Below are 12,250 nucleotides of genomic sequence, written 5' to 3'. Positions count from 1 at the left end.
GGAGTTGCCTCGGTGGTTTCCGAGAGGGCGGCGCCGGGGGACGCAGGAGAAAAGGTGCGGGCGGGGTCCGGAGAGGGGACGGGGCCCGGAGTGGGCGCCGGGAAGCGTAGGAGGTGAAGCCACCGGACCCAGGCGCAGCTCCGCGAGGAGGAGGGCGGGAAAGCGCGTGGGGCGCAGGCCGGGGAGCCGGGTAGGACGCGGCACCTGCGGAGCTCGCCAAGACTTCCACGGCTTACAAGAACGTGGGAGAGGGACCCCCCCTTACCCGGCTCCTCTGCGCCCCCAACTCACCCTGGCCCCTCATCCCGCGCCCCTGAGCCCTGGAAAGCCGCGCGCTCCGCAGCCAGTGACACGCCAGCCCCACCCGCGACCCCACGCGTTCCCTCGGCAGCCCAGGGAGGACCGGGGGACGCAGACAGACCCAGGGTTTATCGGACCGCAGCGCAGCGCCTCCAGGTCCATGTTTCCTCAGCCATAAAACAGCGCTAACGACGCCCCCCGCCCGCCCCTCCAGGGTGTGAGAGGAGCCACAGCCTGTCCCGAGCGCGGCTTCCTCCCGCCGTTCCGCCCGCGCGCGCCTCCTGGGCCTCAGTTCGGGCGACCCGCACCCCTCCCGGCCCGCCCAGGGTCTGCTCGGCCGCGCAGAGTGGGGGATCCCAGGGCGACAGCAGCCCTCGCCCCTCCCACTCCCCCTGCCCCCGCCCCCCCCGCCCCCGCAGTTCCCGCGTCTCAGCTCAGAGCCGGGGCCTTGGGCGCGGGCGCCGTCGCCTTGGGGTGCTGGGAGGGGCCCGAACCCGACCCGGGAGGGCCCTTCCTCGTGTTTCCTCCGAGGGATTGGGGCGCAGGACAGGCCGGGGCGGGTCTCGGGGCCGGACGGGCGCTGGGGGTCCCCGGGCCAGGCTCCGCGGGGGCCGATCACCGGTGGGGCGGCCGCGCCCAATCGAATCCCAATCCCAATCGAATCGAGTGCGGACTCGACGGGGGAAGCGAACCCCCCGTGAACGCGGGGCTGCACCTCAGTGGAGCCGGAAGCCGCCGGGGCAGCCCCGAGCACGCACACACCCGGCGGCCGCACCACTGCCCCAGGTTTGGCCGCTGGTGGCTTTTCCAAGCCGCCACCCAGGAGAGGCCGACGGCGCCAAGTCCCCGCCTCGACCTGCACAAAACGAAAACGGACGCTGGAGGGGGGCGAGGGGGCGGACGTGAGACCCCGGCCTCGAACCCTGGGCGCCGCCTTCCTCCGCGGCACCAACCCCCTGGCGGCCGGGGCAAAACGGCAAAGTCGTTGCGAAGGAAACTCCCCCTGGCCCGAGAGAGGCCACGCAGCAGCGTTCCCCGCGCACAGACTCGGGCTCCCCACGAGCCGTGGGCCACAGTCACAGCCGCCCTGTGTCCCTAAATTAATACGAGACGTCACCACAGACGTCGGAGCGTTTACTCGCGGCCGCCGTGCGCGGGGCTCGGAGTCATCTCACCGCCCGGTCTGCGGGATGGACAAGCGAGCGGCTCCCGGTGCCGTGAGGGCGGGGGGGACACAGGCCCCCCGCGCGCGTCTAAGGCCGCGTTTCTGCCGCTGCGCCCCCAGCCTGCACCCACGTTCGGGCCCTGGACAGGGCTTCCGCGCTGAGGCCGTCCTGGTCTCTGTTCTCCCGGCCGGGGATTCGCGAGAGGCGGCCCGTGGGCGAAGTCGTGGGCCCAGGTCACATCCTGGGGGACCCCCAGCGGGAGACCTGGAGGCCGATGACTGGGAAGTGCCGAGCCGCGCATGTGGTCCCCGGACCAGCCTCCCCGCCCCGCTCCCGCCTGCCTCACTCCTCCACCGCGCCGGCCGCGTGTCGGCGAAACCAGAGGCAGCTCCGTGCGAGCCTCGCCCGGCCGTGAGGCCCGTGGATTCCGTGAACTCGAGGCCCGCGTCCTCCGCCCTCCTGTGGCCCCAACCTGCCCGGAGCGCGTTCCCCGCCGGCGTCCGCTGCCGCTCACACCCACCCCAGCCACGGGCGGCGGAGCAGTCGCGACTGGGACGCGGGCCGGGACTCTTCCCCGAGGGGGGCGCTCCGAGCGCGCGGGCGGGTCCTCAAATCTGCATTCTTTCTGTTAATAAAATATGTTCTCGTGTTTTTTCCTGATTTCGCATGAAAACCTTTGCCTAACTAAACTCCCATCCAAGCGGGATTTATTTCGTCCCCGGGGAGATAAATCGGGGCGAATTTACAGCCCGGGAGGCACCTGCCGCGCTAATGGGCCCTTCATGGAGTGCGCGGCCGGCGGGGGCGCGCGGGCGGGGGGGGGCGCTGGCCAATGGCCGGACCGCGGGGTCCGCAGCCAATCAGAGTGCGCGCCGCGCCCCGGGGAGCCCCCGTTATCAGCGCGTCCGTCCCGCGCGGCGCCGCTCCGACCGGCCCCGGAGCCGCCGCCGCCGCCGCCCGCCCGCCCCGCGCCGGAGCCGCCCGCCCGCCCCCCGCGCCCCGCGCCCCGCGCCCCGCGCTGCAGCCAACGCCCGCCCGGGCCGCGCGCAAACTTCCCGGGCCGGCGGGCAGGGGCGGCGGCGGCGGGGCCCGGATGGGAGCCCGGGCCGGCGGCGGCGGCGCCCATGGACACTAACCGCCCGGGCGCGTTCGTGCTGAGCAGTGCCCCGCTGGCCGCGCTGCACAACATGGCCGAGATGAAGACGTCGCTGTTCCCCTACGCGCTGCAGGGTCCGGCCGGCTTCAAGGCGCCCGCGCTGGGGGGCCTGGGCGCGCAGCTCCCGCTCGGGACCCCGCACGGCATCAGCGACATCCTGGGCCGGCCCGTGGGCTCGGGGGGCGGGGGCCTCCTGGGGCTCGCGTCGTCCGCCGGCGTTTACTTCGGGCCCGCGGCCGCTGTGGCGCGCGGCTACCCCAAGCCCCTGGCCGAGCTGCCCGGGCGCCCGCCCATCTTCTGGCCCGGCGTGGTGCAGGGCGCGCCCTGGAGGGACCCGCGTCTGGCTGGCCCGGGTGAGTGGCCCGCGCGGGGGTGCGGGGCAGGTGGGCGCGGAGGGGGACCCCGCCGGCCGCTGACCTCCCTCCCTTCCCCTCCCTTGCAGCCCCGGCCGGCGGCGTCCTGGACAAGGACGGGAAGAAGAAGCACTCGCGCCCGACCTTTTCGGGCCAGCAGATCTTCGCGCTGGAGAAAACCTTCGAGCAGACCAAGTACCTGGCGGGGCCGGAGCGCGCGCGTCTCGCCTACTCGCTGGGCATGACCGAGAGCCAGGTGAAGGTGAGCGCGGCGGGGCTCGGGAGAGCAGAGCCGGGGGCCCGCGTCCTGCGAACGGCCCCAGCGCCAGCCCCAGGCCCCGCGGCCGCCTGACCGCCCCGTCCACCCCCAGGTCTGGTTCCAGAACCGCCGGACCAAGTGGCGCAAGCGGCACGCGGCGGAGATGGCGTCGGCCAAGAAGAAGCAGGACTCGGACGCCGAGAAGCTGAAGGTGGGCGGCTCGGACGCGGAGGACGACGAATACAACCGGCCCCTGGACCCCAACTCGGACGACGAGAAGATCACGCGGCTGCTCAAGAAGCACAAACCCTCGAACTTGGCGCTGGTCAGCCCGTGCGGCGGCGGCGCGGGGGACGCCTTGTGAGGACCCGCGGGGTGGGGGCGAATCTATTTTTGCAGAATCCGGGGGCGGCCCCGGGTGGGCGCGAGTCGCTTTGTATCATCAATAAATTATTTAACGGGTCCCCGTCGGAGCCGTCGCTCCGGAGCCTGCGCCGCGTGTTTCTTCCGTCTCGAACCCAGAGCGAGGCGGCCCCTCCCCGGCCCCGGCTTCGCCCCTGCGCCCGCCTTCGGGCGCGCGGCGGCCTCGGGTCCTCCGGGTTCCCGGTGCGGAGGCTGCGGGTCCCGGGCAGGCGCGAGGAGGCGGCGAAGGCGCAGGGAAGGGGCCCGGCCCGCGGGAAGGAACCGCAGCGACAGCCGCCAGGAGCCCGGGACGGAGCCGGGGACGGAGCAGCAGGTACGGCCCGGCCCGCCTCGCCTCGGGGCGGATTCGGACGCGCTTGGGGGGCCCCGAAAGGGCGGGTGAGCCGCGTACCCGCCTCGAGTCCCCGCGGGAGGTTGTTCTTCTTCCGTTTTCCCGCTTTGGGGCCACGTACTCGTTGCCACCGGGCACCCGTTCCCGCTCGGCCGAGGGCTTTGCTCTGATTATTTCAAAGTCCCTCTGCGCATAAGCGGATCCCATAGGCCCGCCCTGGGCTCAGCCGGTGGAACCGGGTCTGAACCGCTGCACGGAGGCCCTTCGGCCACCATCCCGCCAGATCTTCCCGCGGTGGAAAGCAGTTTCTTCCAAACTAGGACCGCAAAGAGAAATCCGAAATAATTCCGCCCGCGGAGCGGCGGGGCCTCCCATGGGTCACGCGGGGTCAGGGAGCTGGAGGCCCCCTGGGCAAGGCCCGCAGCGCCCAGCCGGGGGTTCAGGGGACCCGTCTCCTGCCCTGAAATGCCGCCAGCTCCGCGGGGCTGTGACTCCGGCTGACAAAACCCCTCCAGTCTCCCGCAGCCTCTGTGGCCGGGGCTGCCCATCGCTGCATCTTAATGGGCGTGACTGTTGAGTTTTAATTTTTAAAAATTAAATGTAAATAATGATATTTCTCTTGGAAGGCATTTGCGGAAGCGTTAAAGAGAAATAGAAAGGGCTTAAACTCGGCGCGTTTTGTTTTAGGCTCTTAGCAGCCTTTACAAGGAAGCAACTCGAAGGGGAAGCAACGCTTTTCTGTGGGGAGCCCCTCTCAGCTCAGCTCAGAGCAGAGGGGCTTCTTAAAGTTCTGAGGAAGGCAAAGCATTTATATAATCCCGTTTTAAAATGTTGAGGGATAAATCCTTTATTACAGTAGAAAGTCCAAAAGGCTGTTTTTCTCCTCTCAATGAACGGCTTAGTGTTCTGTGACAGCGTGTGACACAGTGAAATTCCAGGATTTCTAATGAGCTTGATCTCAAGTAACAGGCTATACAGGAGGCCGCTCCCCTGAGTTAGCATTTCAAAGGTGGCAGAAGGGAAAGGAAGAAAACGCAACACGGGACTGTTTTCACCACGGTCAATTTTATTGCTTAGGAACCAGACCGGTCACTTCCAAAGGCCCCTCAGAACGACCAACAGCTGAAACCCGCGGGGCGGACTCCGTGTTGAACGCGGACAGCGGCAACCACAGCAGGGACACGGACCTGTGCTTCCACCAAGAACAGATTCCGCAGCGGACAGCAGGCACTTGCAGTGGTAGTATTTATCCCACACAAACACCCAGCTAATGCCTTCACCCGGTCCAGGAACTCTGTAGTGTTCTAAAGTAAAATCAATCAAACATACATTTGTGTTTCATCAACAGACTCTCTAATCACCTTCTAATGCTGTACTTACTGCTATAGGAGAAAAATATTTGCAACAAGGTTATGACATGGGTTGTCTGTAGCGGAGCAATGAGGAAATGTACAGTTTTGTTTCTCTTTAATATTTTTATATACAGCCCATGTTAAAAGCAGTTTCTATTGGAAGCAAACTAGGCTATTTCTATTTCTCCCATGATATTATTGTTGTAATGTAGAATACTTGGCACCATAAAACAGTAACAAAAGACAGACAAACAGTTTACAAAATCCTTAAAAGGTACACCCAGGCTAGCTATAAACTTCACATTCAGTTCTTAATATTACACAGAAGAACGGCATGGGAGTAACGGCCCGCTGGTGCAGACGTGCTGTGGGGCCGATTTTACCCACGATGGCGAGGCCATGTGTGTTTTTTACGAATTTGTGTGTTGATGGACACACAGCTGAGCTCCTAGACTCCAATGCCGCCTGCTGATGGGACTCTCCTGTGCGTTCATACTGGAAAGTACATTTAGCATAAGTTTTGGTAAGATTTATAAATTATTTTTAAAAAGTATATATTTATATATATTTATATATATATAAAAATGGAAAGCAGCTGCAGTGTGATTCAAAATCCATGTGACACGGCGCAGAGTCAGTGCCGCGGAAGGAGCATCGGCAGAGACAGACAGACCCCCTTGCCATGCTCAGGGCCACGCTGCCGGCCGGCAGAGGGAGTGCCCGTCTCGGCTTCCCCAGCCCCTGGACACACCTCCACCTGGCAGAGGGGGTCCCTGGACACAGTGGGGGGGTCTCTGTGCTGAAGAAGCCCCTCCACTGGCAATCATTAAAAACTGAAAACTGTGAAGTCTACGGTACAGACCCTCTTTGCTGTCTATTAGAGTTTTGACAACAGGACTGTGACTTATTTAAAAAAAAAAAAACCAATATTTCTACTTAATGTCACATAAACAGACGAGACAGTGAGGTATGTGAGGCTGCTCCGGAATGGTCCGGAGGCTGAAGCGAAGTGTGGGGCTGGCCGTCTAGCAGGTGGCGCTTGGGCGGGTTCTCGATGCAGCTTTCAAGAGTGCGTATTCGGTCCACGGCTACAGGGAGGGCTCACGAAGGGTCCTCTCGTGGCGCTGGCATCTCTTCCCTGTCACGGAATTCGTAATTTGTTAAAGGAACAAACGCACCAGGAAAAGCTGCGTAAAAGCTGAACTGGAGGGAGGAGTCATATTTACCACCACGTCACTGCACGACACAACACTTGTGCACATGGGCATGAGGTTTACCTGCCCCGGGCATGATTCGGAAGGCCAGGAACACGGGCTGCAGCAGGAAGAGAGGACGGTGTCAGCACGGCGCACGCGGGACAGCACAGCACATGCCGCCGCCTCCCGTTGCACCCCTGGACCCTGCGTCTCACCAGGGCAGCCATGAACCGGGCTGGGAGGAGCTGATGGCCAGCAGAGGCAGCTCGGCCCTTGTGCACAGCCACGGCAGCGCAGGGGTTGGGGACCCCGTGAATGTGGAACTGGAGCCAGGCCGGCCATGAGAGGTTTTGCAAGGAAGGTGTTATTTCCAGGTAAAAAAATTAATGGAAAAACTGATGTAAAAGAATGGCTAAATAGGCCCCAAATGAAGCGGGGAAGGAAGGCTCTCCGGTCCTCGGCTCTGCCGCACCTGGCAGGTCCAGCGTCTTATCCGGGTGTGTTTGGGGCTCACAGCTCTGGGCCTCCAACGTGGAAGAAGCTAACTCATTTATTGGCTGAAAATGAGATTTGATCTGTCTCCTGTGCACACTCTCGAGGTGCAGTTGCCTGAATAAACGATCTGTGCCAGTGCTGCCCCTTGGCACACGGTGGGGAGCGCCCTCACCCCGGCTCCTCGGCTGACGGTGAGCCTGCCCCAAGAAGGCCATTAAAACACTAAAGCTGCATATTTGCAAAACAGCTTTCAGAAACAATCAGCTGTGGACATTTTTTTACAAATATTAAATTATGTATTTTATTCTATTGTAACGTCATTTCTGCCTTCTTCCTACTTACCCACCTAGCTTATGATATTTTATTAAAATTAAATAAAAACAGACCAACTTGGCCTACTCTGTAGTCAGACTAAGAAGACAGGAGAACAGGAGAGGAGAGACTGGCCAACCCCCGCCCACCTGCCTGCCAGCCCCAGCACCCGCCCACCCACTGGCCCCAGCCCCCCGGCCCCCTAGCTTCCCCTTGGTCGCCCAGCCTGGCCCCTGGACCTCAGTCTATGTCACCTTGTGGTCTCCCATGCAGACGTTGGGCCCAATGTGGTCATAGGTGACAACCTTCTCCTCGCTCTCCGACTGGAAAGGGGAAACAGACAGGTGAGTGTGGGGAAGTGGGGCAACCTGGGTCCAGTTGGGAGCTGACTGGCAGGAACATCAGGGTTTTGTGGGGGCAGAGAGATGGGGGTGTTGGCCCCTGCCAGTACCTCCCCAGCCTCTGCCACCTGCCCTGCCTGGCCCCTGAGAGAGAGGCCAGCTCATGGACCAAAGGCTCTGGTGACGTGGCAGCGCCTCAGCACCTTGACCCTGGCCCTTTTGGACAACAGGTATCTGCCTCTAGGAGGGGTCGCGTGGGGAGCCGCGGGTGCTGGCCTGGCTCCCAAGCTCCCCTCTCCCGGACGTGCTCCTGGGCCCTCAGGGGAGTTGCAGGGGACCCTGTTCACGGGAGTGTGTGCGCCACAGCTTTCTGTGCAGGTGTGCTCCTCTGAGTGCGGAAGCCCATCTAGTTCCAATCTTCCCACTTTGATTTGTTTTTGACTGTTCTATTAACCTAGAACTCAGTGTTCAAATGAGAACAGACACCGAATTCCACACCACTACACAAAGCAATCTGTGTATAGTAATTCACGGCTGTGTGCGCACTTCCCAGCGGGTGCCTGTATTCCGGGCGCCTCCGGAAGGGGTTTGCTGCTGGTCAGCACTCGGCTCTGGTTGGGCTGGAATTTTATATCCACAGCTGGAGCATCTGAGACTATCCAGTTAAAACTGAGTTATCTTTAATGCAGTGGGAAGCTTAAGGTCAGATTTACTTTCCAGCATGGGCGCCTGCCAGAAAGAATGAGAAAACAAGCTTCGGCACCGCATGCATGAGCACCTTCCCGTCTCTCGCGGGTGAAGCGGCGCCTCCGCGGAAGTGGAGAAACATTCATCAAACGCAGCGTGGTAATTTACAAAGGCAGCATAAAATTGTGGATTTTCAACTGCATAATCTTTGGACAGATAAACAAATTACGGCGGGCACAGGCAGCGCACGGCACACCTCACTGAACACTTGTCACCGAGGCTCCCCAAGCAGCACCGCCCGCGTCCCGAGCCCCTTTTGGTGTTTTAGGGCTCCGGAGGCAGAACGGAGCTTGGTGACGAGGTGACGGCGCGTGTCATGATGGATGAGGCTGCGGAGCGCGCGCGGCGCCCATCTGCTTGTCCTGCACACCCGCTGCCCACTGGGTGGCCCCATGGGGAGAGCCTGTCCAAACTCCAGCCCCAGAAGGCAGGGGCTGTCAAAGGCCGCCAGGTGTGTGTTGTGAGGCTCTGTCCCCCACCCTGAGCATAAAGTGTCAAGTCCCGGATCCAGAGAACCCGAGAGGCTGTGAGTGAATGGAAAACGGGCTGCAACGCTGCCCTGCTCTGAGCTGGTGGAACCCTGGCAGCGGCAGCACAATGTGGGGAGGCCACAGCCCTGCCAGCCTTCTGCCCTTGGGCACTGCTCACCAATCTGCACTCGCGTGACCTCCGACGTTTTCCCAGGGGATGGCATCTGTGCCCGAGTCCCCGGGAGGCTCCTGCCCCGCTGGTGGCAGCCCTGGGCTCCACATGCCTGACCCGCTCTCAGCGCCGGCAGACGGGAGCACCCACCATGTGGCACCGAGGGACTGGCGTGCCTACCAGTGAGCCCAGCCAGAGGGGCAGCGGCAGGTCCACAGCCAGGCTCCAGGCTGAGCCCACTCCTGGGCTTTTGGGCTTGTGGCCAGCACACTTTCCTCAATGATGGGCACAGGCCCTGCCCACAGGCCAGAGGTGGGGCTGCGGAGGAGCCAGGCTGGCTGCAGACCCCAGGGACTTCTGGCCAAGGGGCCTCGCCTCCAGCCCAGGCCCCCACCAGGCAGGCTCCTCACAGCACAGCCAGGGACGGAGGGCAGGCTGCACCCAGGGTGCTCCAGGATGTAGGAAGGAACAGTAAGGAACCCGGCCCGGCAGACAGAGCCACATGGCAGAGGCCAGCAGGGTGCATCTCAGGGACCAGGGCTGCAGAGGTCCCCGCCCTGCTGAGGGCACACCTGCACCCAGGTGTTTGCTGTGCCTGGGGTCTGGTGCCGTCTGGCACAGAGACACAGACGGGCAGTGAGGGACACCTGGAGCCTCACACAGCTGGTGTTGAAGTCGGGGTTAGTAGGGGGCTCCTGTACCTGCTCTGGGCCTGGGACAGTGGAGAGGGGGCAGAGCCCACAAGGCTGGCAGTGGAACCACCAGAGTCTCCAGCCTCCTTCCGATTGCACACCCACGTCATGGTCAGAGGCCCCAGCTCTGGGTGTTGGGCACAGCTGCAGTTCCCACGCACACCCGCAAGCTTCATTACTATCTGCGTTTAATTTTCATTCACGGGGTTGACACAACCAATTCAGATATTGATTCTTCTGAAAACACTCCTTGTATGTTAAAATGTGGGAATTGAAAAATCACAGTATTGACCGGGTGCAGTGGCTCCTGCCTGTAGTCTGGGTACTTTGGGAGGCCGAGGTGGGTGGAATGCTGGAGCCCAGGAATTTGAGACCAGCCTGGCCAATGTAGCAAGCAAGCCCCTATCGCCTTTTTTGTAAAAAAAAAAAAAAAAAAAAAAAATTACAGGAAATCTGAAAATTTCCCAAGGCCCAGGTCATCTGAAAATGTCGCCTATTCATTTTTAACTTATCAAGGCTCAAATGAATCTGGCTCTAATTTACAACTTAGGAAAACAACCTCAGACATTTCTACTGCGCTTCACGGCCCGGCCCACGAGCGCTGGAACGCACAAGAGCACGTTGACTTCCAAGGATACAATGAACCATGATTTGAAAACACTTCCTGCTAACCGCCTGTGTATGTTTCAAACTCAGGATGACGCTGGCTGCCCATGGCCCAGGAACTCGGCTCCATCTGCTGCTGCCCCAGCCCAGGTGCTGGCTCAGAGGTGACCCAGTGCTGGGGTGCAGCTCATGGCAGGATGAGGTCAGGGCCCAACCTGGCAGCATTCCCCAGACTGGGTGCCCCCACCCCTGGGGCCCTGTCACCAGGGCTGGGCCAGACCAGACCCAGTGCTCCACATCCCTCTGCGCCCAGGGCTGGGGCAGCACACACTCACCCGCAGCACCAGCTCCTTGGCAGACGGGGACATGAGGATGCGGTCACACCAGGCTGGGCACCGGGTGTTCATGTACTGCTCACCCTGGCGGGCGTCCTCACTGTACGGGTAGCTGGGGAGACATGAAGGCAGAGGGTCAGCCGGCCGTCTCGGGCCGTCCTCAGCCCCAAAGGGATGGCTGTGCCGATTCTCTGCCAATACACCTTAGAATGGCCAGCACTACCTGGGGAATGAATACACGCATGGAAGTTTCTAGAATATAAAACCAAATTCACAATTTAAGTTCTATATCAAACTGTTTTTACGTGAGACTAAATTTTAGCTATAGCACAGTATCTTCACATCAGTCGTTCCTTTACTGCATGAAATTGTCTGTTGAGCTTTGGTTTTTGTTGGTTTTTTAACATGGTCTAAAGTATGATGAAAACCTCCATGGAAACAAAATGGCAGCCAGTGTCATCTGGTCCCAGGACGTTCCTCCACCTGGTGACCTGGCCCGGATCAGCTCGAAATGCCTCTAAGTGCAGGCAGCTCTGGGGTGTGGCACACGTGGTCTCCGCTTTGACCAACGCCGCTCCCACCTCGGGGAGCGTCCAGGTGCTCAGGCTGTGGCCCCGGGTCACTGCTGCAGTTGAGGGTGACTGTCCCCGACTCACTGCTTCCCGGGCCTGCCCATGCCCTCTGCGGGTCTGGGAATGGGGCTGGCCACATGGCGGTGCCAGTAGCCCTGAGGGCGGAGCCCTTCACCCACATGGTGAGCGCATCCCGCACTGCCTGGGGTCTGCTGGTTGTATCTCCACCACCCACCGCTGGCCAGGGCACAGCTCATCTGGGCTCCTCCGCCGCCTTGCTGAGTCTCTGAGCCATCAGCCCCCGCCCTCACACAGCAGAGCAGTCCACGCACACATGGACTGATCACTCCCCCCCCCCCAGCCTGGAGCCTCATGGCCATGGCCCCCACTACCCGCCGAGTCTGGAACATGCAAGCACAGCCCCCACTTCTGGGCCTGCAGGTTCTCAGGGGGCCCGACCCACCCATCAGGCTGCAAACCCACCCCCAAATGGGCATGTTGCTTGGGACTGCACTGAAGTGGTAACAAATTCCACTTGGAGTGAACGAACCCCGGGGATCCTGTGGCTGAGCTCAGCCACCTGCCCCTAAATGCAGCGTCTCTGCTTACTCTCAGCATCTCCGGGGCCTTCACCAGAGTCTCAAGAGTTTTTTCAGTTAATTCCAAAATACCATACAGCACCTGTCGCGACTGGGATCTGATTCTCTGTGAAATTTCCCTGTTGGCTGTGATTGGGTTTCGGGTCCATCCCGGCACCTCAGCTGTGGATTCTGCAGCCCCTCCCATGCCCCCCGGACCCTGCCCACAGGGGCGCCTGTGGGCCCTGTGCCCAACCACCTGGAAACAGCCGGGGACTCGGAACTTGCTCTGCCCTGACGCAGGAGCTCCCATCCTCCCCGCGCTCCAGCGGGAGCCACACTCACAGGAGCCTTGGGCAGAGTCACTGCTTGGTTAAAAACATAACTATGTAGG

The 12,250-nt window shown here is 61.5% G+C and overlaps 2 protein-coding genes across 3 annotated transcripts in view; one reads left to right on the top strand and one right to left on the bottom strand.

The window, feature by feature from the left end:
* The first annotated feature begins 2,388 nt into the window (after nucleotides 1-2,388).
* Nucleotides 2,389-3,697, top strand: NKX6-2 (NK6 homeobox 2). The gene is made up of 3 exons (XM_008969384.4): nucleotides 2,389-2,975; nucleotides 3,065-3,237; nucleotides 3,347-3,697. Exons 1-3 carry the CDS (start codon nucleotides 2,591-2,593, stop codon nucleotides 3,596-3,598), a joined length of 810 nt encoding a protein of 269 aa, XP_008967632.3. The 5' UTR covers nucleotides 2,389-2,590; the 3' UTR covers nucleotides 3,599-3,697.
* A 1,337-nt stretch (nucleotides 3,698-5,034) lies between these two features.
* The window catches only part of INPP5A (inositol polyphosphate-5-phosphatase A), a 254,391-nt gene continuing 247,175 nt past the window's right edge, over nucleotides 5,035-12,250 (bottom strand). Inside the window, exons 13-16 of one of the 2 annotated variants that reach the window (XM_034951471.3) lie at nucleotides 10,707-10,818; nucleotides 7,598-7,666; nucleotides 6,618-6,654; nucleotides 5,035-6,478 (exon numbers count right to left, since the gene is read on the bottom strand). In XM_034951471.3, the coding sequence (XP_034807362.1) occupies nucleotides 6,429-6,478; nucleotides 6,618-6,654; nucleotides 7,598-7,666; nucleotides 10,707-10,818 (268 nt within the window). In that variant the 3' untranslated portion in view covers nucleotides 5,035-6,428. Of the gene's footprint in view, nucleotides 6,479-6,566; nucleotides 6,655-7,597; nucleotides 7,667-10,706; nucleotides 10,819-12,250 lie in introns of both variants that reach the window. The other variant, XM_003816261.6, reaches the window with a different exon arrangement.

Source organism: Pan paniscus, chromosome 8 (assembly GCF_029289425.2).
Source record: "Pan paniscus chromosome 8, NHGRI_mPanPan1-v2.0_pri, whole genome shotgun sequence".
Taxonomy (NCBI): Eukaryota; Metazoa; Chordata; class Mammalia; order Primates; family Hominidae; genus Pan; species Pan paniscus.
The sequence above is the reverse complement of the archived record's forward strand: the minus strand, read 5'-3'. Positions and strand labels throughout refer to the sequence as shown.